The following is a 26,819-nucleotide window of genomic DNA, read 5'->3' as shown; positions in this document are numbered from 1 at the left end:
AGGGAACATTGGTATTTTGGCTGGTAACTGTGCCTCCCAGCGGCCTCCAGGGCCCTGGACTCAGCCACTCTCGCTGCCTCTGCTCTATGGGCTTGTTTGGCCAGGGTGGTGTATTGCAGCTCCTCCGATTGCTGGCATCTCACCAGAGGCTTTTCTGCAGGATGTGCCAAAGCCTGGGCAGCCAGCTCTCTCCGTGTGTAGGTGACCACACCTCGCTGTCTTACTTAAGCCACATTCCTGCCTTTGTGCATTAGGAGGTCATGAAATATTCAAGGATACCGTTGTTGAACTTGAGATAGTCTTGATCCATCCCTTGCCCTCTGTGCATTACCTGGGTGACTATCTCCTCCCCCAGGCGGTAACCCTGGCCGGCCGCTGTTGCTAGCTGAGGGCGGGAGGTGGGAGGATGGTGGGTAGGGGTGTAGACCCCTTTGTTAAAAGCTACCCCAAGAATTCCGATGTCTGGTCTCAGGGGAGAGAGGGGGCTTAGGCTGGAGGTTGTAGGAGAAGTCCCTTTCCTGCCCCAACCAGTGGCGCAGGTTCAGATGACAAGTGGATAATACCACCTGCTCCTCAAACATGTGCCCAGCCTTTACGCCCCTTCTCAGCATTCCTTCTTCCTTGCTGTTCAGGGTCCCTGAGACACACATTCAAATGTAGGCTCTGTGGGACTCGCTGCAGGAGGACCTAGGATTTACATTTTCCCCAGGCACCGGGATGGCCCTGGTGCAGCTTGGAGAATGGTCATTCCATTCACCCCTGCCACTGCAGGGTGAGGCCCACATCTGGAGCCACAGGAAAGGGGAGGAGTTTGGAGGGGTCTTCACCTCCATCTCTGTGACCAGGGCCTGAATGTGTTCTGGGGCAGGTAGCGTCCAGGACAGTGGCGACTCCATAATTCAGTGCCTCACTGGCCATAACGAACATGGATGGGTCAGGGTGTGCAGGGAGCAGCTCCCCGCCCTCCCTCCTGCGGCTCTGGGGAAGGGAAGGAAACTCTGGGTGGTTCTCCTCTTCCCCCACCCCAGGAGAGTGTTCTGAAAAGCCCAGGGCAAGGTGGGCATGTCCCCTCTGCGCTGTGAGAGCTCTTTGTCCACAGTGCTCCATCAAAGGAAACCCAAGGCTGTTAGGCTTGGTCCAGGGGTGGGATAAAAATAAGGACGTCCACTCTTTGCTAAGTGCTTGCTGCGGCCTGAGCTTGTTTAATCTTCTGCCGAGCTCCGCCAGCCAGAGGCTGTGAGTGGTCACTTCTGCCTCTCCTAGGAGGAGCCCCGTGGGGAGTGGCTTGCCCAAGGTCACCGGCCATTCATGTTCATGCGTGGAGCCAGGGGATCACCCGGATCCTGTGTCCCTTGCTTGTTTGCTGAGTGTCCTTATCAGGAGTGTATTTGGCTGCAGGTAATGAGAACTCCACCCCTCGGTGGGCCTGAGCAAATCCTTGGCTGAGTTTTTCTGACAAATGACTGAGGTTCTGAGGTTAGTGGTTAACGGCAGTAGCTCTGCGTGGTGGGGGCTGCCACACGGCAGCTGCTGACAGAAGAGGCTGGGAGAGAGGGTGAAGGGATGGGGAGGGCCATGCCAGCGGTGCCTGCCCACTAGGGCCAGAAAAACAGCGGTGTCTTGCTCAGCTCCCTCCCTTTCCCTGTTTACGTAGCCAGAAGTGGGTCTCCTGGCCACCCTCATCCAGGCCATCTTGGCTAAGCCGACACTCTCTGTTGTCAGGCCCCATAGGAAAGAGGAGATTGAACTTGTAGCATTGGCTATACTCCTGTCCTCAGGCCTCAGTGTCTGCACCTGCTTTGGTCAGGGCTGTGGTCCCACCACATCTCCAGGCCCTGGTCAGAGCTGCCATAGCATTGCCTGAGTGGGCTGGGCAAGCTCCACAGTGCTTGCCAGTAGACCCAGCCAGCTGGAGGGTCATCACTGGGACCATTTCTAGAAGCCTCCATAGCCTCGTCTTTCCTGCCGGGTTGTGTGTGCACTGTTCCTGGCTTACCCTGGATCAGACAGGTCTGTCTGGCCTCCAGGGCTGAGGCTCATGGCAACCCCAGAGGCCCTGCAGCCTTGGTCTGGGGCACGCTAGTTTCCCATCTGTCGCATGGGGTGGGCTGGTGGGGCACCTGGAACCGGCTCCTTTAAGTGGAGTTGTCTTATGTGGGTCTGGGCCTTAAAAGAGTCCAGCGGGAACCTGAGTGTGAGTGTTTTTTCTCCTTCGTCTGTGGGGCAGGGTGGGAAGAAAGGTGATGGTCACTGTGCAGCCCGTTTCCATGGTAACAGGATGGCAGACACCGCAGGGAGGGGGGCAGTCACTAGCAACTTGCAGGCAGCTGACTGAGGAGCCAGACGCTGCTGGCTCCTGATTCAGATTGGAGGGACCGCAGGGCCGGGCCTGAGGATGCCCACAGCCCCATTTACTTACAAACCTGCCCAACCAATGGCATTCACCAGGGGTGCCCATTGCCCTTTACACAGAGGTCGTAAGAAGCTGTGAGTCCAATGCCCCCAGGTTCTGCTGCTCCCCCTCCCAGCAGCCCAGCCCTCCTGCCAGGGTGCCAGGAGAACTCTAGAATCTCATGGTGGTTGGCCTCTGCTTCTCCGGCACCTGCCCAGATCCAGAGCCTAGCCTGTGAACCACTGGCCTGTGGGCTGTAGAAGGCCCTGGAAGCCCTCTGGCCCTGCCAAGGTTGTCAACCGCAGGTGGGACTCAAGGTCAGTACATGGATAGCAGGCTTATTTAGATAGATCACTTGTGTTCTACGAGTGACATTATGAATGTCCAATGGCCTCTGGTGGCAGAAAGGTCCCCCAGCCCTGGAAGGGGCCTTTGGAGGAAGGTCGCCTGAGTGGAGGTGGGCTGAGGGTGGCTGGGGGATCTGGGGGGAGTCTGACTTTGCAGCCCTTCCTTCCACTTTGGAGTGTTCTTCCCTGGATCTACCCAGATCCGCCATTTTTGAGGTCGGAGCTTGGCCCGAGTCAGGTGTGTGTCGTGACTCCTGCTCTTCTGGGCTTTGGGGCTTGTGTGAAGCGACGTGGGGAGGACTTGGTTCATTTGGAGAACAGAGAAGCGTGGGTCTCAGCTCTGCGGGCCAGCAGGTGCAGCATCAGGGCTGGTCTCCTTGCTGCCTGCAAGGACCGTCTCTGCACACACATGGTCTTGTCCCGGAGTCCTCGAATGGGGGGAACTCCTGGGGCTTCATTTGGCCTTTTGTTTTTACTATTATTTAAAAATAATTATTTATTTTACTTGAAAGAATCACAGAGACAGAGAGGAATCTTCCATATGCTGGTTCATTCCCCAAGTGGCCACAACAGCCAGAGCTGGGCTGGTCTGATGCCAGGAAACAGTAGCTTCTTCCAGGTCTCCCATGTGGGTGCAGGGTCCCAAGCCATTCTCTATTGCTTTCCCAGGCCACAAGCAGGGAGATGGGTGGGGAGTGGAGCAGCTGGGATACAAACTGGTGTCCATATGGGATGCTGGCACTGCAGATGGAGGATTAGCTGGCTATGCCACTGGTTCGGCCCCCTACTTTGGCCTTTTATAGGGGTGCTGAGCTTGTCTCATCCAATAGGGTTCCCCACTGCAGGAATGCTGCCACCTTGGGGATTCCCCTTCAGAAGTCAGGGTCTAAGGTGGCCACGCCCTAATTGTCTTCCTTGTTTCTTTCCTCCCTGTCCTTCTTTCACCCTCTCCATAAAGCTCCTACTGTGTGTGGTGTGCATGGGCCAGGGTCGGGTCACCACTGTGAGCCTGCGTTGTCCCCAGCTGCCGTCTGGCAGCCGGTGTGCGGCTCCCAGCGGCTCAGGTTCCCTTCTCTTTGCTGGGTCTTACATGATTTTTGGAGAAGGGCCCCAGGGGCCCCTTGCAGAGGTGGAGGGAACACCCTATTTTTATCCCAGTGAACATCCCCCAGGCGGTATGGTTTCTGGAAAGGTGTTGCCTCTCCGACTGTGGAGCCGCTTTCTGCTAGTTTCACGGGGCTTTTTCCTGGTCTTTCATCCCTTGAGTTACTAGTCGAACAAGCTGGCATGGGGAGCTTGCTTCCAAGCCAGGCCCTGGGCTGGGCGCTGGGATCAGGAGGCCTGTGTGCAGGAGGCCTCCAACTAGGAGCCCAGTGGCACCCAAGGTAGGTAAGCCCAGCTCAGCCCAGGGGTGGCGTTCTTCCTGTCCCTGGCTTGGTGGGGAGGGAGCGTGGTGCTGGATAGACAGGGAAGGGATGAGGTCAGTGGGCTTGTGGGGCACTTCCTGTCCAGGCTGTCTCCCTGGCAGGTGGTGAGGCCCAGGAATGGGGTTGGGTGGGTACAGCGTGATGAGAGGGCAAGTGAGTGTGAACTAAGCTCAGGTGTGATCACAGCTCACACTCATTTGGCTCTTGCAGATGCTAGAGGCTGTCGTGGCCACTAAATGTGCACGTGGCCTGCCCCAGGCCACGTAGCATACCAGTCCGCGAAGTGGGGCTGGAACCCAGTGTGTGCCCTAACCACTGGGTACCCCTACCTCCAGGGCCACTGGTCCTGTACCCTGTGCTCCCAGCCTAGCTGACAACTGGGGAGGTAGGGGGGCAACGGGTGAGTTGGGTTCTTGCAGTGGGTATCACGGTGGGCCTTGGGGAGACCACCCGAGGGAAGGTGGCAGAGCGCTTGGCAGATGGCAGGTGCTCAGGAAATCCTTCTGATGTGGCCGGGCTGAGCCATGGACCGGTCCCCCAGGGGAATGCCTTGGCTCCGGGATCCGGAGGAAGAGGGCAGAGCTGGTTTGGGGTTCAGCTGCAGGGAGGCGCTCCGGCCATATGGTCAGCATCCTGCCGCCTGCCAGCTCTGGCCTCAGCCTTCTGTGTTGGCAGAGGCCTCAGGTCATCACGGAGGCCAGAGGCCGGCACAGCCACCCGCTTTCGGGGGACAGAGAATGCTCCTTCCTTCAGTCCTGGCTGCACCTGCAACCACAGGCCCACCCTGAGCCGGGCAGCTGTGACCTCCACATAGGGCCAGGCCTGGGTCCTGGGTCATCGCTGCAGGACGAACGCCCACCCTCCCTGCTAGCTCTTGGCACAGTCCCTGGGGGCCTGTCTTTGCCACTGGCTCCTGGGGTGACTTGAGGACACAAGTGCTTGCTGTTTGCTATTGGGGAGTGTGTGTGAATTGTTCACCTAATGAGGTACCTGGGAGCTGGCAGGAGGGAGAGGGGTTTTTGTTGATTTTTTTTTCTTTTTTTACTTTGAACACTGAAGCTGTGAGCTAACTTGACTTTGTAATTAGGAATTAATTTCCCACACTGGAAAGTGGTGTGTTATGTGGGGCCTGAGGGAAGCCAGCATGGAGCGTAAAGCCTCTCACCACCCCATGACCCTTCTGGACTTCTGGAGTGAGAACTGGGGAGTCCTGACCCCCCACAGTCCTCCAGGGCAGGGAGAGGAGGATGGGAGGGAAGAGTAGCTCCCAGCAGGTGCCTTCTGGAGAGATTGGAGGCGATCCATTCCCCAAGTGCCTGCTGAGTCTGCGAGGAGGAGGCAAGCCAGCACCCACTTATCTGGGCCTCTCCCCTAAGGGGGTGAACATCTCCCTCCTGGGCCCTGGGCCCACACATGGTCTCCTAGGTTTCCGGCTGGGGCTACGCTGGCTGGCTGCCCACAGTGTCACCTGCTCCTGTGCCCACACACACACTTCCTGGGATCACCTCCAAAGAGGCAGTGGCCTACTTGCTGGCTGAGGGTCTGCTTAGAGGGGAACCCGAGGCAGACAGGAGGTGTGAATGGGAAGGCGTGAAGGGGCAGCCAGAGCCAAGAGGGCTGGATTCCATCCTGGTGCAGGGAGAGAGAAGCAACCCTGGAAGGAGCAGGGGAATGAGCGAAGGTCCTGGACGGGGCCTTGCCTGGGATATGGGACGAGCCTAGGGTGGTACCCACGGCACTGAGTGGAGCTGGGCTTAGGTGTCAAAGTGTGCAGGGCTTGAAGGCCATGGCCAGGGGCTTGGGTGTCATCCCCAGGGATCTGTGGAGTGGCATGGTTGGGAAGTCAGTGGAAGCAGGCCCATGCACAATAGGCCTGCAGGGGCGTTCACTTCTTTCACCATGCACTTGTCCATTGAGCATTTGTTCGTTTTTATCCCCTAACTTCCTAGGTTGCAGTGGATCCCTGACTGGCACCTGTGGGAGTTAGGTCGCTGTGCCCCCTGGGCCCTGGCACACAGGTGTGCCTGCTCCCCTGGGCAGGGTAGGGCAGGGGCTGGAGTGGGCCTGACTTCCTCCCAGACTCCAGTGTGTGTCCGGTGAGAGCACTCTGCTGTGCCTGCCTGCGCCGCCCCCACAGCCACGTCACCCGCGTCTCCCCAGCTGCCTGGAGCGCTCTGCAAAATAGGAAGATGACAGTTTGGTTCACCCACGCGCGAGCGCGGGATCCTCACACGCCTTGTCATCTCTGTCCTTCCCCTCCTCCCCGCTGGGCAACCCCCCCAGCACTCATCCCTGTCTGCCTGACTGGCCCCTCCACCTCCTGCTCCCTGTCTTGGCCCCCCGGAGTCCCCCGGGTCTCTATTTCTAGTCTGTGTCACTCTGAGCAGGAGCGGGCACCTGTGAGTGTGTGCACAGGGAGGACTGTGCTGGTGTGTGGCCATGTGTGCAAGCCGAGCCTGGAGCGGGGGGCATTCTGGGGCTTTCGCTCAGCCCCTCTTCCAGCAGTAGGAGGGGGCGGTGGCTTCACACCCGACAGAAAGTGAGTAGGAAAAGCCCTGTTGGCAGACAGGTGGGGCCAGCTGCAGTGCTGCAACCCGCGGGAGAGAAGAGGGGCCTGATGAGCTGGGTGCTGGGCTCAGGCTGGCACTGCTGGCCCTGGCACATGGCCTGTCCCTTGTCTTCTAGCAAGGGGGCGGTGTATGTTGCAAATGAGCAGGTAAGATCTGATGCAAATATAGGGGACCACAAAGGGGCCCCAGATGGAGACCTGTCCACTGTGGGAAATCTGGGAAGACTCTCTGGGAGAAGCAGGCTGCCTCCAGGGAGCTGTGGGGCCGGCGGGGCATGGGGGCATGTGTGGTGTTGGGTGGGGTCCCAGGGAAGAGAGCCAGAGTGGTGGTGAGGATCCCAGGATGTGTGTGCCTTTAGGTGGCTCCCCTGTCCCGCTGGGCGCTCCTGACCGGGGGTGCCCAGAACCCAGCTTGTCATTGGTTTTCTGGTGGGCTTTGGTGTGGGAAGCTTCCGGGACTGCAGGGATGTCTGAATGGGGTCCAGCCGTACTGCGGGCACAGTGGAGACGAGGTTGGCCTGGCAGGGGCGTGGGCTTGGGCTGGAGCCTTGGGGATGGAGTCTGCCTGTGGTGTCCTGGTGGCGGGTGTCAGCAAAAGAAAGGGTGACACTGGGAAGTGACCCATGGGACCCAAAGCCTCTGACGTCCAGGTCCCACTTGTGGTCTGTTTGAGGACCGCTCCGCACCTCAGCTCCCCCTGCCTGAGGGCTCAGGCAATCCCGGCTGGGGGCATGGTCCTCCCCATTTCCAGGTCAGGCAGAGGCGCTGAGTTGCCGGGGGCTCTCAGTGGGGCCTGGTGCCTCTGCTCCCCATACTCGCTGCCTCCCAGCTCTGTCGGAGAACAGAGCTGGCACAGCTGAGGGAGTGCACACCCACTTGAGACCCCTCGCAGAAGCCCCACTTAACTTAGCCCTTCTGGTGAGTGTGGCGGGGCATGTGTCTCCTGGCTTCACCCCTCATTCTCCCCCTCTTTCACAGGATGGTCGAGTATTCCCTGGACCTGCAGAACATCAACCTGTCGGCCATCCGCACCGTGCGCGTCCTGCGGCCCCTCAAAGCCATCAACCGAGTGCCCAGTGAGTCCGAGCGCCCACCCTCCAGCCCTCCCCACCCGGCCAGGCCTTGGCCATTCAGTTTGAGAAGACACAGCAGCACTGTGGGGGTGGCCAGAGCTGGGCTGAGGTGCCTTTGCCTTTGTGCAGCTCCTGGGCCTAAAGAGGTTGGAGAAAGTCGGGGTACAGCCCATGGGGATGCTGGCTTTCTACAATTGAAGCCCCAGGAGGGTGGTCTCAAAGACTGTGAGGTGGGCACCAGATAGAAGGAAGCTGCCCTGGGAGGATGCCGTGTGGAGCCTGTCCTGGTGCCCTGGTTCCTGACTCCATCCTTTGAGCTGACTGAACCTGAGTCCTGTCACTCCCTCGGCCACCCATAGGTTCATCTGCCTGCTTGCTCACCCATCTTTCCACCTGTCCATCCTTCTGTCTTTCTGTCTGCCCATCCATCCATCGGTCCACCCATCCTTCCTTCCTTCTTTTCATGCACCTGTTTATCTATTATTTCCTTCATCTCTGCATCCTTCCATGCATTCTTCCATCCACCCATTTTCCTAGTCTGTTTCTGTTGTAACAAAATACCCGAGGCAGGCTGGGGTGATGGATAAGGACTAGATGCTGATTTTGCGGCCTGATGTGGAGTGTGGTGGAGCCTGCTGCCCAGGAGGGCTCCCACCGTCATTGAATCCCGGTGACCTCCCAGCAGCAGCCCACATGTACTCTGGTTGCAGGGGGGGGGCACATTTATAGTATAGCCCCTCCCTCTGCCCACTTGGCGTGTTCAGAGGTCATCTGGGCCCCGTAGCCCTGCTCCTGCCTGCATTGTCTGGTGTTCATCTCTCCCGAGCCCTGCAGCACCCCCTTCCCCTTGTGTCTCACTGCCTTGATGAACCGACCTGGGGGGTTCAGCTCCCCATCTCCCTCTCTGCTGTCTGTGCTAGGACTTCGCTGGGCTGGGGGCAGGAGAGGAGCAGTTCCACTGGGGGAAGTGGGAAACAGGTGCTCCTAGCAGCACCTGTCCACCTTGTGCGGCCCCACGCACTCAACACCCTGCAGTTGTGTGAGGCCCAGAGAGGTGAGGCATCTTGTGCCAAGTCACATAGCCATTCTGTGGCAGGTCAGGTCCCTGAACTTTCCATGGCTCTGTATGGCCGCGTGCCTCTTCCCTGCCTGAGCCTTGGTTTCCCTATCTGTAGAGGAAGCATGGTCTTCTGGAACCTTCTCCACTGTCAGCGTTGTCACCACTTCTCCAGCTCTGAGCTTTGGGGCCCTGTCCTCTGCTCCCTGCCCACAAGCCCACCCCTGTGCCCTCCACCTGGCATGAGTGCCAGGGTGGGCTGGCCTGGTTCTGGGCTTTGGGCCGAGCAGACAGTGGAGGCCATGCTCTGGGATATTATTGGACAAGGAGAGTGGCCTGAGCCGGCCATGTCTGGACAGTGCCCTGAGTGCTCTTGGCTCTGAGAGGAGCAGGTACGTTTAGGTGGAGCAGGGCCCTTGACTGCAGTGGGGTCTGGGTGATGTCCAGGTTGCACATTCCAGGGGCAGTCTTTCATGCCTGGGCCTACACGCATGGGAGGAGCTTGAGGGTCCCAGAGCTACTCTGAGGGTCCTAGAAGGGTGCTGAGGGACAGGGTGGGTCAGGGGACAGGGAGGATGAGCAGTGAGAGCCACAGCTGACTGCAACAGCTAGCCAGGCCTGGGCAGGGGCCAAAGCCAGGAGCTGGGAACTCAGTAGAGACCTCCCAGGTGGTCGGAAGGAACCCAAGCTCTTGAACTGTCACTGTTACCTCCAGAGGTCTGCACAGCAGGAAGTTGGAGCTGGAGTGGAACCCAGTTCCTGTGATGTGGGACACGGGGGTCTTAGCTTCTAGGCTAAATACGCTTGTCCCCAAAGCATCCCCAAGTCCTGCCCTCCACCCTTGGGACTGTCTGCCCCTGGTCTTTCAGCAGCAGTGTGTAACTTTTAGTTCGACCACTAGATGGCAAGCTGGAGACCAGGCAAAATGGAGTTGTGGGTTATTAATGACCAAGTGGTACTGTGGGGTGGTTGCCTGCAGTTGAAAACCTAGGGGTGAGCTTTTGGTGTAGCGGTTATGACAATACCTGAGACACCTCCATCTCACGCTGGAGCACGTGGGTTGGAGCCCTGACTCTGCTTCCCATTCCAGCTTCCTGCTGATGTGCACCCTGGGAGGCAGCAGGTAACAACTCAAGTACTTGGGTTCTTGCTTCCCATGTGAGTAGGATTCCACATAAGACCTGGATTGAGTTTCTAGGTACTGGCTTTGACCTGGCCCAGCCCTATAGTTGTGGGCATTTTTGGGGAGTGAGCTGACAGGTCCACAATCTTTGTCTTGTTCAAAATAAAAATAAACAGAAGGATTTTTGCAGTGAGGGCTGCAGAGGCCCAGCGCCATCAGCCTAGAAGATGCAGGTGAAGCCTGGAGAGCTGTGACCCTCACTCTGCCCTGTGACTGTGTCCCTAAGATGTCCCGGGGTCTTGGCTTCCTGATGAGGGCTGGCTTCCATAGGATGTTCTCAGCTCTTTCCAGCCCAGGCAGGGGGCTCTTCACAGCCGGGTAAGCCTTGGATGGGAACGGGGGTGGTGGGGCGGGGGGCAGCCTGCACTGCCTTGCAGACCCAGGGCAGCGTCCTTGCTGCTGTGTGATCCATCCTGGGATTATGCCTTTCTCCCCACACCGGCTAATCCCAGGCCTGATCCCGCCCACTCCTCACTCCAGCCACAGCAATGTTTTCCTGGGCCCATGTTTCCACAAAAACTAGGGCAGCCCTGCGCTGGGGAAGGCAGGAGGCTGACCCCGGCCTGGGCTCACTATCCCTGGTCCAATAGTACCCTTTTTTCTGGCAGGGGCCTCAGGCTGGGCCCAGGCAATGACCATGCAAGGGGCAGGACACATGGACAGAAACACCTGCTGCCAGCCTACACTGGAGCCGGCCACTGTCTGCGCTGTCAGAATGTGGTGCAAGTCCTGGGGGTCTGCTCACCCCCGGGGGACCAGGGCCTGGGTTCTTCCATTCTTAAAGGGGTCAATGGTATCAAAGGTACCAACTCCCCGGCTGTGGGAAGGACGTGATGGTGTCCTGTAATGGCTCCAGACTGGCAGGGACTGCTGAGCAGGACTAACGGAGTGACAAGACAGGGTCTAGGCAGGGACCAGTGTGGCCGGAGAGGCTGAGGTGGCAGGGGCAGGGAGGAATGATGACAGGCAGGAACTGTGGCAAGCCGGTCCCTGAGCCCTGGTAATGCCTGTTTCAAGATATGCAAACTGAGGCAGAGGGCTTCAGGAACCTGCAGCTGGCTGGAGCCCAGCTGGGATTTGAACCTTCAGTTATGCCAACCATCTCCCCAGCGCCTGATCTTTTCAGTGTGCAGGACCCCAGCCACCCACCTGTTCCCACGGCCCCTGCCCACCTCTGGACCTAGGAGAGGATTCCTGTGGCTGTGGTGATGCCTCAAGGCCCTTCAGGCCCTGTCCCCACACGTGCTTTGTCTGTCACTGACCTTTGAACGCCTCTCACAGCAAAGGTGGGGGCAGTGGTCGCTCTCATGGTGCTGACACTTAGCATCTGGCAGGCTGAGGGGCGTGAGCCAGGGCAGTGGACAGGGTGGGACAGTGGTTTGTGTAGCTGAGGTACCTGCTGACACCCCGGGCTGTAGTCCGTTGCTGCCCAGCTAGGGTCATGGTCACAGCAGTCGTACACAACACAGGAGGGTGCTGGAAGGCCCTCAAGAGACATTTGTTGGGTGAGATCTTGGCGTTGCCATGGAGACCTGGCATTTCCTCTGGGAGCATGGGGTTTGAGGGGCAGCTAGGGTAAGGGCCGGGGCGGGGGGATGGCCACCCTTCCCAGGGAGAAGCCAGTGGAGGGCCTGACTCCCCCAGGGGGTGGCCTTTTCCGCAGAGGTGGCATGGGAGGATATGTGGTGAGGCCTGGGGCTGGCAGAGGAGGTAGCTCCTCCCCACGAGGCAGGTTCTAAGTCTGTTGCACAATCAAAAGGGAGTGATTGATTCTGGGACTGGCCACCAGACCCGAGCGCCACTGTGAATTGCCCATTCATACAGTCATTCATTCAGAGGAGCAGTCACTGCTGGGCTGCCGGGCCAGAGGTGGGGTGACCCGATTCCCACGCACCTCCTCCTGGCAGGATGAGGCACACACATTCGCCCAGGGGCACGGATAGGGCACAGATAGGCAGCAACATAGGGGATGGTGGCGACAGGATGTTGGCAGGAGGGGGTGTTTGGGCCGCAGTGGGTCGGGGGGCACCTTCAGTGAGATGGGTGCCTGGTCAGTTCCCAGGGTATGACCCTGGGCAGCCTTGGGGCACGACCCAAGGCCTCCCCTGGGCTGTGGGAGGTGCCAGGCCTGCGTCTTTCCACGGGCCACTCCCTGGCTGGGTTGGGGCCAGCAGCTGTGACCGTGGCAGCCGGGCCGTCTGCTGCCTGGCCGGCCTCCCTGGCACCTGCTGCGGCCCTGATTAGTTGGCACTGATGGTGGCAGGAGCAGCAGACGGCCTCTCCCAGCCACCCAGTGCCCTCCACTGACCTGGCCAGTCCAGAGCACACACAGGGAGCTCTGGGGGCCGGGCCGCAGCCACCCACCTCGCCCTCGCTTCCCCTCCTGGCCACCAGCTGTGCCCCTGGCAGAAGCTGGCACGTGTTCGGCCATTTCTACTTGAGTGGCCTGCAGTGTGGCTGTGCTAATTTGAGCTGACAGCTCCTGTCTGCAGTGGACACCTCGAACCTCACTGGGAGAGGCCGGCTGGGGGGAGCCCCCTCCTAGGTGCCCCCGACCAGAGGTGCTCCTGCCTGACTGCCACCTGGTTCACTTGCAGCAGACAGAGCACCTGCTGGGCAGCTCCAGCTGTGACCCCCAACCCCTGGCCCTGGCAACCTGTCCCCCCTCCAGCTCCTGGATCCCAAGTGACTGATGCCTCACATGTGCTGCTCCCCTGCCTGGCCCCTGTCCTCTGAGTCCAGACTGCGAGGACTGGTGACTGCACACGGTGGAATCGGGCCCCACTCACCACCAGCCCCATGGCTACCCCAGGGCTCCGGTCAGAGGTGAGGGCACAGGCAGGGAGTCAGACATCGGTCCAAGATCTATGCCTCATGGTCGCACCACGATGGGGGTTATCCCAGATGTGCTGGGGACCCCAGGGTCCTCGGCCTGTTCTTGATTGGGGGACTGGGGTCTGCTGCCCACCAGTGCCCACCTGGAGACCCCCAAAGCCGCACTGAGAGAGCAGCAGCAGGGTAGCCCATCCTGAGAAGAGGTGTGGGGGTGAGATTGAGGGAGGACAGACTGCAGGAGGAGGACTTGGCTGGACAACGTGTGGGGGAAATGGTGAGCCGAGGGCAGTTGGTCCTTGGGCTCCTGTGTATTCTCTCTCTCTGCACCCCTGACCCTCCACCCACCCGGCCCCGGCTATTCTCTGCCTGCTTGCCTAGCTACCCCCTGGTCACTCCTATCTCTGTCTATTTTTGTCACTCCTGTCCATCTCTTCTCCCTGCCACCACCTTGGGCATCCCATACACGTGCCCAGACTCAGGGGGCCCAGCATAGTGTCACATCCCCCTGGGAACCAGGCGGTCTGCTGGAACGTGGGCGTTGAAGAAGGATTAGCTGGCGCTTCCCTGGCTTCCTGTGGAGGCCATGAGCTCATCCTGCAGCCCTAATTAGCTCCTTAAGCCCCGACTTTGGCCTTGGGCTTCCTGGGCTGCAGGGAGAGCGGTGAGGGGAACTGCGCCCAGTAGGGCAGATGGAGACTGCAGGGGTGGGGATGGGGCTGCCCGCCAGTGTCCAGGCTGTTGGGGGGCAGTGTTCTGGGGAGTGATGAAATGTATTGTGTATATATACATACAAATGTATTTTATTATATATATGTATATATGTGTATATATATATATATACACACACACACACATATATATAACATGAAAGGCAGAGTTACACAAAAGTCTTCTATCTACTGGCTTTGGCTGCAACAGTCAGAGCTGGGATGGTCAGAAACCGGGAGCCTCTTCTGGGTCTCCCACATGGGTGAAGGGGCCCAGACACACGGGCAACCTGCTATGCCACAGGCCTGCTCCAGGCACAGTGGGATGGGTTCCCTGCATGGCTGCCCTTCCTGGCCTTTGGCCATGTTGGGGCCCTTGCCTGGCCTGTGATGGGCATCTGTTTGATAAATGAATGCATGATAAGGACTCAGAGAGAACTGCAGCTGACCAGGTTCGGTTGGGTGTACTAGCCAAGGGCTCCTGCCAGCTTCCCTGTCAGGTGAGGGGAGGTGGGACCCCGAGCTCCCACCTTGGTTGTATGTTGGCGGGGGCAGTCTTTCAGGGAGTCCATTGCCTTTCCTAATAGGAGGCGGCCTAGTTTCTCAGGGGAGGGGAAGGACGGGGTGGATATTAATTATTGATTGGCAATCACTGCACAGAGTCCATGGTGCAAATAACTGATATATAGCCGTCCTCATTAATAACCCACTCAGTGTCTGCTGGGATGAACACGCCTCTGGCTGGGACCGCTGTTTCCCTCACCATCGGCCCCCCAGCGTCAGGTGCGCTGGGTTCTGGGGACCCTGAGGTGACTCAGACATGGCCAGCAGACAGGCAGGTGTCCGTGTGGGCCAATGGAAGCCTGGCTGCGAGTGGTACGACCGCTAGGTCACCTCCCCGCTACACGGTTCGTGGGCTGCCAGGCCTGCTGGTGATGCGCCTCCATTTCTATGGTAGAGGAGAGTCATGGCTGACATGCGCCCTCTCTTTGGCCCTGGCCTTTACTGTCCATGCAGAGGCCCTCGTTTGAGGAAGCTGGTGTCCTGTGCAGGACAAGATGGCGGCTGCGTCTCCAGCCGTTTGTGCGGATGGAGTGCCTCTTTCAGCCAGGGCTGATTCTCATAGGTCCTGGCGGGTGTCACATGCCCATTCAGGACCAATCACTGGAACGAGGGGGAGGGCGTATGCTGGATAAGCCTGGGTCATGCGAGCACCGTGAGACTTTGTCCAGATGCCTTGGTCAAGATGCAGAGGTGCCACAGACCTGGGCCTCGCTGTCACATGGGTTCTCAGCTTGGGGTGCCAGGGAAGGAGGGAGAGTTGGAGAGAGTAGCTGAGGCTACTCCAGGGGGTGACCACTCTCAGCCCTGGGCGAGGCGGTCCGGTCCCAAAGTTGGGGTTGTGACCCGGCCGTGGGGTTGTGTCCTCTGTGTGGGGGGTTTTCTGAGCCTTGGTGCAGTCTCCGTTGAGCCGGGGCCCTGGTGGGTGACTGCTGTCGTCATGGCCCCTTTTGAGGAGAGCTTTGGAGAAAGCTCAAGACTGCAGGTCCCTCCCCGCCCATCAACTCAACGTCCCGCTCCTCCCATCACCTTGCCTGGGACCCCAGGATCCACCTCCAGTCCCCACTGCCTCCCAGCGGCAGGCCTCTTCTCTCTGCGTGGGTGGGTGTTTCTCTGAAGGTGGTCCAGGGGCTCTGCCTGGCTCCCTCAGGCGGTGGGGGCGGGGCTGCCTGGTACTGCTGGCAAAGTCGTGGGCAACCTGGAACTGCCCTGGTGATTAGGACATTCAGGATAGCCTTGCCGGGCACCTCCTGGGACACCCTGTGTGAGTGCTGGGTGAGACATGAGCCAGGGACAGCATGCCTGTGGTGGCAAAGGGACCATTCTTGGTGTCTGGTTTAAATATTTTATTGTATTAAAAAGGCAAAGGGGACATCCAGAGATCTTCCACGCTCTGGTTCCCTTCCCCAAATGCCGGAGCCTGAACTTCCCAGGGTGTGTATCCACAGGAGGCATAGGGGAAGAGGGTCTGGGGCAACCCCAGGCAGGCAGAGGGCAGCCAGGAGCCCGCGCCAGCGTCCTCCCCTCCTCTCCTCCCTGGACCCTCCCGCTCCGCCCCCCGCAGGCATGCGCATCCTGGTGAACCTGCTCCTGGACACGCTGCCCATGCTGGGCAATGTCCTGCTGCTCTGCTTCTTCGTCTTCTTCATCTTCGGCATCATAGGCGTGCAGCTGTGGGCGGGGCTGCTGCGGAACCGCTGCTTCCTGGAGGAGAACTTCACCATGTGAGTGCGTAGTCCCTCGCAGCTCCTGGTGGGGGTGGGGCAGACACCAGGCTGGGGGAACCCTCCCTGACAGGGGTTAGGGAGACCCCTGTGCTGTGGCAACCCCTTCCCCACCCCCAGAAGAGGGGGGGCCTGGGGGAGGAGCAGGGGTTGGGTCCCATTTTCTCGGCTTCTGCTTCCAGGCCTGGGTTTTCAGTGTCGGGGTTCAGGACACACACTCCGGGTGCTCCATCCTACGTGGCTCTTTCCTATGGGGTGTGTATGTGGAGGGGGCCTTGTTATCTGGACTCAGCTCCTGGAAGCTGTCCCCACCCTGCCCCACGCTATTACACCATCCTGGTTCTGGAACTGATCTTGATGGTTGGCTTGGTTGCCGGGTGTCTCTAGGCCAGTGTATTGGCCGGGTCTTTGGGTGCTGCCACTCCAGTGTGAGCCCCTGGATCGTCATTCTGCTCCTGGATTGTCTGTCCAGCCTTGACCAGCGCTGGAAACAGGTGCCCTGGGCTGGGCATACAGTGTGTGCCTGAGTGGATGTATTAACTCCTGGCTATGTGAGCCACTCCACAGGAGAGGAAGGTCTCTGCTCAGAGCCGGGAGGCCATGTGGTCAGCGGCCTGCCAGGCGGTGCTGTCCAGTTCCTGGTCCTGAGCACAGGCCCCCAGGGTGCTCCTGTCTGATGTTCCCCCGCCCCCTCCCTGGCTGGAAATCATCCCCACCGTGTGTGTGTGTGTGTGTGTGTGTGTGTGTGTGTGACACAGAGAGGTGGGGGGAGAGAGAGAGAGAGAGAGAGAGAGAGAGAGAGAACGAACACTCTGTATAGGTCTCAGGAGCCACGTAAAGGGATGGGGATAAAGTATTTACAAAACATCAAGGCTTCCAACCCTGAACGTGGAAGGAACACAGCTAGGTGATAAAAAGAAAGTTGGCCCAGTTAAAAATGGCCAAAAAAAGGTCTTCACAGATGCTTCCTGCGAGAAGAGACGGCAGCTGCTGCACCTGCCATCCTAGGGGGACACACACTAGAGTCCCGCCTTGGCGTGGGACTGTGTCGCCAGGCAAGCCTGCTGCAGCCAAGCCCCGACCCACCTGCCGATGAGAACACAGACTTCTGAGCAGTAAGGATCAGCAGCCAGGAAGGTGCCCAGTTCAGCTGTAGCGCTGATCTGGGAACAGCTGCAAATTCACTCAGGGAGACGAGGAGGAATGGCTTTGCTCCTCTGGGTAGTGTCAGCATTGGGCAGAGTGCCTGCGTCCCAGAGCCGGGTATCAGCCCCGCCTCAGATCCGGCTTCCTACTAGTGTGCGCCATGCAGGGTGGAAGACGACAGCTCCAGGATGTGGGTCCTTGCCACCCAGCCGGGAGACTCAGATGGAGTTCTGGGTTCCTGGTTTGGACTTGTCCCTGCTCTGGCATTTGGGGAGTGAACCTGTGAATGAACACCTGCCCCTCTCCTTCTGTGTTTTTCAAAGAGAGACGAGAAGCAGTGGAGTATCTTTGGTGTGAATAGCAGCTCTTAGCTGTAATGAAGTCCATTTTATGGATCATGTCACAGCATCACTGTGTCCAGCGAAGGAAGCCTCTACACAACCCAAGGTCGTGACAGGTTCCCAGTGTGGTGTGTGTTTATAAGGTCTCATGTTAGGTTTCTGTTGCATCCGGAATAATTTGGTGCACTTGGGTCAAGGTTTATTTCTTAATTTTATCTGGATGTGTAGTTAGCTCAGAACTGGTGTCTTTGCTGGAGGCAGGTGGGCAGGTATGGCTAGGCTGTGTGCAGAGCTCCGCCACCTCGCTGGCTCAGTCCCCAGCGGGCTGGCAGTGGCCTGGCCCATCCAGGAGCTGGAAACTCAGTCTCTGTGTGAGAAGCACACCCACTGAAGTCATCACTCTTGTTCCCACCTCTGTGGAAGCTGGTATCGGGAGCGGGCTTTTTTCATGGGGGTCTTGCCTGCCAAGTCAGCCCTACCTCAGATGTATATGTTGTAACTGCTTCCAGACTGGCCCTCTGAGGAGGTGGCATTGAGTGGTCTCCTGCCAGAGGCGAGCACCTGTTGCCCCACCCTTCCCTGCACAGCGTGATGGGTGTTCAGTGACCCCAGGGCCGGGGCTTTGCCTCTGCGCTCTGACTGTCCCATGTGCCTCTCTGTGCTGTGACAGTGCCTCGTTGCACTAATAATTGCACTTGTGGAGTGGCCGGTTCTCATTAATCTTCCTGGGAACACTTGACTCATTTTTTTCGCTGCTCTGCTAGCTAGCTCCGAGAGCCTTCTGGAGGGATCCCTGGGCAGACACTGCCTTGGGATCTGATTGGGGCTGCAGTGAGGCATCTAATGCCCTCTGGCCAGGTGGGGAGGGCATGTAAACCTTGTTCTGTAGGGGAAGAAGCCCCAGTTCACGGGGCATGTGACCAGCCCAGGGTGTGGCAGAGTCCTTCCCTGTCTGCTGGCTCTGTCAACTGCAGCACTTGCAGGTGGTGGCAGGAGGAGAAAGATCTTCCATCTGCCAGTTCACTTCCCAAATAGTCCTAACTGCCAGGGCTGAGCCAGGTTGATGCCAGGAGCCTGGAATTCCATCCAGGTCTCCCACATGGGTGCAGAGACCCAAATACTTGGGCCATCCTCTGATACTTTCCTAAGTGCATTAGCAGGGAGCTGGATTGGAAATAGAGCAGCCGGGACTTGAACCAGTGCCCGTGTGGGATGCCAGCACTGCAGGAGGCAGCTTTACCTGCCGTGTCCCCAGGGCAGACCCCAGGCTCACTTGCTGGCCAGCAGCTTCTTGCTGACCAGTGTGCAGGGTCCAGGGATGTCACATTGTCCCACCTCCCTCTTTCCCAAAAGTGGCTTCAGGAAGCCCAGGGTCAGGTCATCAAGGTGACCGAGTGGCCAGCAAGGCTTTTTGCACAGAGGCGTGGAGGCTGTGACAGGCCCTACAGGGCCCTCCTTTTCTGAGCCTCCTGGCAGTGACCCCACCCCTCCCCCTCTGTCACCTGCCCTCGCCGTGGACAGCCAGGGAGACGTGGCCCTACCCCCATACTACCAGCCGGAGGAGGACGATGAGATGCCCTTCATCTGTTCCTTGTCGGGCGACAACGGCATCATGGGCTGCCACGAGATCCCCCCGCTCAAGGAGCAGGGCCGTGAGTGCTGCCTGTCCAAGGACGACGTCTATGAGTTCGGGGCTGGGCACCAGGACCTCAATGCCAGTGGCCTCTGCGTTAACTGGAACCGCTACTACAACGTGTGTCGCACTGGAAGTGCCAACCCCCACAAGGGTGCCATCAACTTTGACAACATTGGTTACGCCTGGATCGTCATCTTCCAGGTGAGGCCATGCTAGGCTGGGGCAGGGGTGGGTGGGGGTGGTCCTTGGTGCCCCAAGGGCATCTCTTGAGCACTGGCTGGACCGAGCCAGGCCACCTGCCCCCCTCATGGCCCCTGTGCGGCTTCAGGTGATCACGCTGGAAGGCTGGGTGGAGATCATGTACTATGTGATGGACGCACACTCCTTCTACAACTTCATCTACTTCATCCTGCTCATCATAGTAAGTGTTGGGCAGCTGGGGCTCCGGGGCCAGCAGTCCCAGGCAGGGGAGGCCCTCGGCCCTCTGAGCGTCCCCAGGGACTCTGTCAGTGCCATCAGGGCCAGGTGGGAGCCAGCGGGAGGGGGTGCTTTGAAGCTCAGCCAAGCTATGATGGGAGAGGCAGCTGGTCGGGGCTAGAAGCCTGTGTCATGTCCCACTGCCTCCACTTCTCACCTCTGGCTGGTCAAGGTTGCTTGGCTTGCCTCACACCCTGGAGCCCATTCTTTGCACCACCTCAGCTGGAGGGTGCAGTTCCAAGATGGCAGCTTGTTAAGCCACTTGCCCATCCCTCCGCCCACTCAGCAGTGTTCTGGGACAGGATGGCATGAGGCTCTGACACTGGGGCCTAAGGCTGCTTCCGGAGCTGGGTTTGGAGAGAGGACATTAGCCCTGGTGGTGACCTGCAGGGACTCCCCACCTTGTAGGCAGCTGGAAATGGAGGCAGGGGCGTTTATCAGCCAGCACTGGCCCGCATCAACCCTTCCTAGTCCTTCTAGATCCAGCTCCTGCACGTTGTGTCTCGCTGCAGCATCAGCCACAGCACATCCGCCCAGGAAGGCAGTTCCTTCCTGGCAGCTTGGCTGGTTATGCTGTCTGCTGCTGCAAAGCTGAACTCTCTGGCCTCCTGGCTGGGGGAGAGACCTTGACTCAGGGCTCAGGATGAGCCAGCAGGTACCTGAGACACACCTGCTGTTGGCTTAGTTCCTGTGCCTTCCTGGGCCTGCACAGAGACACCCAGGTGGAAGGAGGGATCCCGGCTGTGTCCGGGCTTGCCATCTGTCCATCTGGTGCTCATTGGGACATTGGGAATGTCTGCCCGCGCCAGACCCCGAGCTGTGTACAGGGAAGGGAGCAGCGAGTGGCTGCCCCACTGGTATCCCCGAGTTGCCCCCTGGGCTTGTGGGAAAGGCGGTTGGCAGCAGATGGGGGTTGTGGGGCCCTCGGGTGCTATGACACAAGGCAGCTGAACCCAGCCCTGATCCAGCCTGGAGGAGGGGGTACCAGCACTGAGCCAGGAGGGCACTGGGGGGTCAGCAGAGGAGAGCCCTCTAGGGGTGTTTGAACCCAGTGGGGGTCCTGCGGTGGGGTGCATACACCACTCGGGATGCTAGAAGAACCCCTGCTTCCCGCGGGGCTCCGTCTGCTGCTCCTGCCGACTCTGGAGCCGCTGACTCCCAGTGTGGCCCCGGGCACGTCCTCAGCTCCCCCAACGCATGGGGAAACGGGGACAGGACAGCTCCAAGGACAGGCTCTGAGCCGTGGGATGCCTTTCCGGGAGGAGCGCCACAGTGCACCTGCAGCCATTGCTGGCTCCCTGGTGCTCTGTTCCAGGACACATGGTACTTGTGGGAAGCCCAGGGTACTGCTCTCCAGGAGCTGGGAGGGCTCCCAAGGAGCAGGGCCTTACTCACCCTCCCAACCCCGGCTGTACCCTGAACCCCAGAAGAGGGCAGGGCCTGACCTGGGCCACACGGCCTGGGCCATACACTTTCTGCAAACCCAGTCCAGGTGCTGCTTTTGACGAGGCGAATCGTGGGCTTGTTTTGTCCAAGCGTCCATTTTACAGATGAGGAGGTAGAGGTGCAGAGCGGGCAGGGGCCTGCTTGGGTCACCTAGGCAGCAGCAAGGAAGGCAGGACTGGGCATGAGCTGAATGGGCGAGTGCCCAGAGGACAGCAGCGGCCCAGCCCTCTGCTGCTCTGCAAGCCACACCTCGACCTGGGCTGAGCCGCCCTCAGGGCGACCCAGACCAGGAAGAGCAGGCGGCATCTTCTCAACAGAGAGGCAGGGATTTTCCCAGAGTCCTCTGGGGCAGGAAGTCCCTCACAGGGTTCCTACCTGCCAAGATCCGCAACCATGCTGAGTGGGAGAGGAGGGAAAGATGAAGAGACTGGGTGGGGTAGGGGCGGGAAGGCTGTGGGTGTAAGAACCTGCTGGCTGGCAGCTTGGATGAGGAAGCCAGACAGGTGTTGGAAGGGAAGCTTCTCTTGCTGGCTGGGAACCAGGAGGCTGATTAGGGTCCCCCTGGCCATTAGGGGGTGCCTTCCGTGGACTGGGGCCTCGGTCGCTGGCCTCGGTGCTGAAGTCTCCGGGTCTGTGAGCGGAGCAGGGTTCAGAGTTGCCTGGGCCATCGCCTTTCCTGGGCGAGGCCTCAGCAATCTTCTCTGTCCCCATCCGTGTCTGTGCCTCTCTGTGTCTCTGGGCCCCGCCCACTCCCCCACACCCCCTCTGTGTCTCCTGTGCCCTGTTTCTGTCCTCTCTGAGTCTGGCCCCTCTCTCTCGTATCTCTGTCCTTGCCTCCCTGTCCCCCGGCTGGGGCATGTTGTCTGTTCCCTGTTTTGTCCTCCGGTGTGTCCTTGGCTCTGTCTCTTCGTTCCCTCCTCTGTGTGCCTCTGTCCCCCGATGGCTCTGTCTCCCACCTCTGTGTCCCCGTCCCTGTCCTCTCCTCCCATTGGTTACAGGTGGGCTCCTTCTTCATGATCAACCTGTGCCTCGTTGTCATAGCGACCCAGTTCTCGGAGACCAAGCAGCGGGAGCACCGGCTGATGCTGGAGCAGCGGCAGCGCTACCTGTCGTCCAGCACTGTAGCCAGCTACGCCGAGCCGGGCGACTGCTACGAGGAGATCTTCCAGTACGTCTGTCACATCTTGCGCAAGGCCAAGCGCCGGGCCCTGGGCCTCTACCAGGTCCTGCAGAGCCGGCGGCAGGCCCCAGGCACGGGAGCACCCACCCCTGCCAAGCCCGAGCCCCCAGCCAAGGAGCCCCGGCACTACAGTAAGTGGCCACACTGCATGGAAACTCACGGGTGTGCTGTGACACTCTTGGTCTTTCTTTAAAATTCCCCTGCCCAGGGGGCTCTAGTCCCCAGTCTTTTCTGGCCTTTGCTTTTCCCTGTCATGTGCCCAGACGTGCCCTGAGGTTAAAGAAATTCAGCCCTGGCCCTCGAGGGACTCCTTTGCACCCCTGTAGGAACCACACTTGGAAAGAAGGGGACACCTGCCCGTAGTCTCCTGAGACATCACGCCCTGCCCAGGTTTGCTGCTGTCATCCACAGTACCACTGAGGCACAAGGTTGGGTTCCTGGTGCCTTGCGGCCCCTGACCTGCCCCCGCGAAGGCGTGGCAAGCTGGGTGTGCCTGCTGCCCCCGCAGCCCACCTTCAGCCTGGCTGTTTCTGAGGGCTTGGTTGTTAGGCTCTCCTGAGCATTCGTCAGCTCGTCTGCTGTAGGAAGCAGAGTATGCGGCTTTGTTCCCTTCTTCTAGATGGGAACACTAGTGCGTCCCAGGAAGGGAGGGAGTCGCTGAAGGTGGCACAGCATGTTGGAGACAGGACTCAGGGTCCTGGGCTGTTGCGGCTGCCCAGCACCTGCCTCCCGCTGTTAATGCACGGCTCCCATGGGAGGAGGGGCCCTGCCCTCAGGCCTGGCCTCTTCCGCCCAGGTGGTGAGGGGAAGCGACTGGCGGTCGCTGGGCCACCCCTGAGCCATCTCCCACTCCCAGGCTGGCCTTGGCGCTCAGGGCGGCCCGCTAGGTCCTTGGGAGTCCTTCCCACCAGGCCCATCCCTGGAAAGCCCGCTTCTCCCAGCTTCCCTGGCTGTGAGCCTGGTGAATGCACCTGCTGTCCAGGGCATGCAGACTGGAGGGAGCGGGGGAAGGGTGTCCACATCAAGGGGCATCCTGGGGTCTCCTAAAGGGCGGTGATGGGACTGTACCCCTGGCTTCCAGGTCCCCTACCATCCCATGTCCTGTTGGGGGCAGGCGCAGTGAGGCTGGGCTGGAAGGGGCTTGGACCTGTACCACAGGGCTGAGGTGGGGTGCCCTTCCCCCACGGCACGAATCCCTGGGCTTTCTCAGGGGGTGGAAGAGGGCATGAAGGGTTTCTCTTTCCAGATGAGATCACCAGTGTTTGCTGACACAAGTGAAGTGGGTTTGTTCGAAGGAAACTCAGGGGGACATAGCTGGGAGGAGTCCTGGTGTGCCCCTCAGGGATCACAGAGCCCGAGTGTAAGACCTGCCCTACGGTCTCTAAAGACCCCTGTGCCTGTGCCACCCAGGACAAGAAGGTCTCTGCCCCTACCCTTCCTCCAGCCAACCCTGGACTCCCTGCCCCTGGCCCAGGTCTCCAGACCTCCTCCCTGCCCTGCCTGACAAGCCCCTCACACAGGCAGGAGAGTAGGATCAGGTAGCCATCTTGGTCTCCTCAGAGGGGCATTTACTCTGCACATTGCCTACCCAGCCCTCAGGATCCGTGGTGGATTCTGTGAGGGGCTGGTGGATTCTGTGAAGGGCTGCTGGACGCCTGGCTAAGAGCTATGGGCAGGGTCTGTGTGCGGAGGGCTGTGTGCACACACTGGGCACACAGGCAGTCCTGGCTGGAGATATGGGCTGTATGCCGGGGGCAGGGTGGGTCTGGCATTGGCACCCACCCACACTCTGCTTACTTTACAGAGCTGTGCCCACGCCACAGCCCCCTGGACCCCACGCCTCACACACTGGTGCAGCCCATCTCTGCCTTGCTGGCCTCCGACCCTGCCAGCTGCCCACACTGCCAGCGCGAGGCAGGCCAGCGGCCCTCGGGCCTGGGCAGCCCCGACTCAGGCCAGGAGGGCTCTGGCTCTGGCAGCGGTGGTGGCGAGAATGATGATGATGAGGTCGATGGGGACGGGACCCACAGCAGCGAGGATGGGGCCTCGTCAGGCCTGAGCAAGGAGGAAGAGGAGGAGGAACAGGCGGACGGTGCAGCCCGGCTGTGCGGGGATGTGTGGCGGGAGACACGGGCCAAGCTGCGGGGCATCGTGGACAGCAAGTACTTCAACCGCGGCATCATGATGGCCATCCTGGTCAACACCGTGAGCATGGGCATCGAGCACCACGAGCAGGCCAGTGCCCAGAACGAGCGGGGTGGCTGGGAGCTGGTGGGCAGACGGGGCTGGTACACAGGAGATCTAGTCCTAGCAGGTGAGCCTGGATGCTGAGGCCCCTGCCCAGCCCCTGTCCAGCCTGCCTTTGTCTCTTCATGGGACCCTTCTGCCCCTGCTTCCCCAAAACACTAGCAGTGATCTTTCCAGAAGGCCTATCACCCCTGGGCTGGCCATCTTCATTCACCCAGAAGCCAAGCCTCTGCCCCATATCCTGAGGCCCTCAGGTTCTGCCCACAATGCACCCTTGTCAGGCAGGGCTGTCCTACACCTGTGGCCCTGCTCTCCCATGGCAGTGATGTTAGGGGACCTGGGGGAGAGGCTGGGGTCTGGCTGGCACTGGCTGCTGAGCTGAGTTCTGGAAGTTGGGGCTATTTGCAAGCTGCTTGTTGAATATGTTGGTGGCTCTACATTGGCTGCGGAGGGAGCATTTCCACCATGGGCAGCGGCAGGTGCCGCATGTCAGAGGTCGGTTCCTGCTGCTTAACTGACGCTTTCCAAGGCGATCCCTGACTCAGGCTAGGCCGCCATCCTCTGCCCACTCCTCTACCCTGCCATGTCCTACACAGCAGGCCTTCTGACCCCAGGCTTGGTGGAACCGCCCCCATGGCACAGCAGGCATCAGTGATTCAGCTGGGGCAAGCTCTCGCCCAGCCAGCCGATGCTCGAGCCCCCCCTTTGCCTGCTAGGGTGGGTGACCCTGACTGAGTACCTGCTAAGTGGTCCCCACGCTGGTGTGGTAGCCCCAGCCTCCCTGCAGGGGGCCTGGGCTTCTCCCCTACATACCTGCTGCTGCTGCTGGGCCTGCCTCAGCAGATATGCCCCGCAAATGGGCAGGAAGACTCCTGGTCCTGAGCACCTGGGCTGGCGAGTCTGGTGCCCAGCAGGTGTGCGTGTCCACGGTGGTGGCTCCGTGGTGGTGACTCCGAGGCTTTGTTCGAGCCTCCCTCCACCATCCACCGGCGGAGTTTACCGTCGGCTGTCTGGAGCCTCGAAAAATTAATTAGTTCAAGGAAGAGTGAGGGGGTGGAAGCATTTTTAAAGTGCGCTTTTTAAAGCAGCTTGGAGTGGCAGCCACCGTCGGTGAGCTGCACGCGGGGCCTGCCTGGGGGCCCGCTGGTATTTTTGCCGCACTCCCTCCGCTCCCAGACAGAGCTGGAGCCGCCCCCATGTTTATTCTGAGCAGCCCCAACTGGCTGCGGTGGCACTGTAGAGAGAGGTATCCCAGGGCTGCTAGAGGGTGCAGGGAGGGAGGGGAGGGGGTGAAGGGGGCTGTGTGTGGGGGGGTGGGCAATGCAGCCCCTGGCCTGCAGGGATTAGCTTGGAAGAGGTGGTGGGTCAGAGAGGGTTCAGCTAGGCAGGGGCATGTGATCAGCAGGTGGGTCAGGTGGCTGGGCAGCAGCAGTGTCACCTGCACCGGGCTGCTGGGAAAAGTGAGGCTGAGCAAGGTCAAATGGCTACTGGAGTGATAAGGTGGACAGCGGGCAGGGCTGGCTCTGAAGGCTGAGGTCACTATGGTGCTGGGATTAGGGGTGGGGTGTGGGGTGCGAGGACCTTGCCATCTGAGCCCTCTTCCCCAGTGCACACCCATCCAGGTCCACAGCCCTCAAGTTGGGCCAGGGTGCCCCGCAGCCCTGTCTCTCCCAGGGTTGAGGGTGCTCATGGCGGGAGAGCACAGGCTGGGTGGCAGCAGAGCAGGGTGCAAGCTGGCTCCCTGGGGTTGGTCTGACCCCAAGCCAAGGTGTGGCTGTAGATCACAGCACCTGTCGGCTGCATTCAAGGCTGCCACGTTGGCAGAGGTTCCCAGCAGCTTCATGTCCTTTTAGCAGCCCCTACCAAGTCACTGCCCACCCAGGTGGAGGATAACTCCGGGAGGAGGAAGATAGGGTGTGTTGGAGGCTGCCATTCCAGTTCTGTGGGGGTACCCAGAAAACGGTCTGCAATCAGAGACGCCTTCTTGGATGTGGTGACACTGACAATAAGTCCTGAAGGAGAGTCAGAGGGACCAGGGCAGGGCCAGGAGCCCAGGTATCCCCCCACACACCTGGAGCCCTGGAGGAGGAAGTGGATGAGGGCAGGTGACTGGCTAGGAGGATACCAGGCCTGCTTTTGACCAAGACTTTGAGGCGGTTTGTCTTTGGCAGTGGGAAGCCGTGTCTACTGCACTGGCATCCCATCAGATAAGTAAGACAGCCAAGGAATCGGGGGTGGAGCCCGAGGAGAAATTCTGGAAGGGGTCACCCCAGGTAGCCTCCCCTCTGGGCCTCAGGCTCCCTGTGTTTAACCCCTGGCATTTCAAGTGGTTGGAGTCCGTGAAGCCTCTCCAAGGCCAGCTGCAGTGTGGCCCCTGGAGTGGCACTTGGGGTCACTGAGGGGCCCCAAGGGGCGGGCACCCTCCACCCACCCTGATATTGAACCCCCCACAAGTGGCTGGGCAGCCAGGG

The 26,819-nt window shown here is 59.9% G+C and overlaps 1 protein-coding gene across 1 annotated transcript in view; it reads left to right on the top strand.

The window, feature by feature from the left end:
- CACNA1I (calcium voltage-gated channel subunit alpha1 I) overlaps positions 1-26,819 on the top strand; it is a 64,392-nt gene that overhangs the window by 16,956 nt on the left and 20,617 nt on the right. Inside the window, exons 4-9 of the mRNA XM_058673226.1 lie at positions 7,714-7,811; positions 15,716-15,875; positions 18,884-19,199; positions 19,327-19,419; positions 21,920-22,232; positions 23,906-24,336. Of these exons, the coding sequence (XP_058529209.1) occupies positions 7,714-7,811; positions 15,716-15,875; positions 18,884-19,199; positions 19,327-19,419; positions 21,920-22,232; positions 23,906-24,336 (1,411 nt within the window). The remainder of the gene's footprint in view (positions 1-7,713; positions 7,812-15,715; positions 15,876-18,883; positions 19,200-19,326; positions 19,420-21,919; positions 22,233-23,905; positions 24,337-26,819) is intronic.

The sequence above is a fragment of the Ochotona princeps genome, chromosome 15, assembly GCF_030435755.1.
Source record: "Ochotona princeps isolate mOchPri1 chromosome 15, mOchPri1.hap1, whole genome shotgun sequence".
Lineage (NCBI taxonomy): Eukaryota > Metazoa > Chordata > Mammalia > Lagomorpha > Ochotonidae > Ochotona > Ochotona princeps.
The sequence above is the reverse complement of the archived record's forward strand: the minus strand, read 5'-3'. Positions and strand labels throughout refer to the sequence as shown.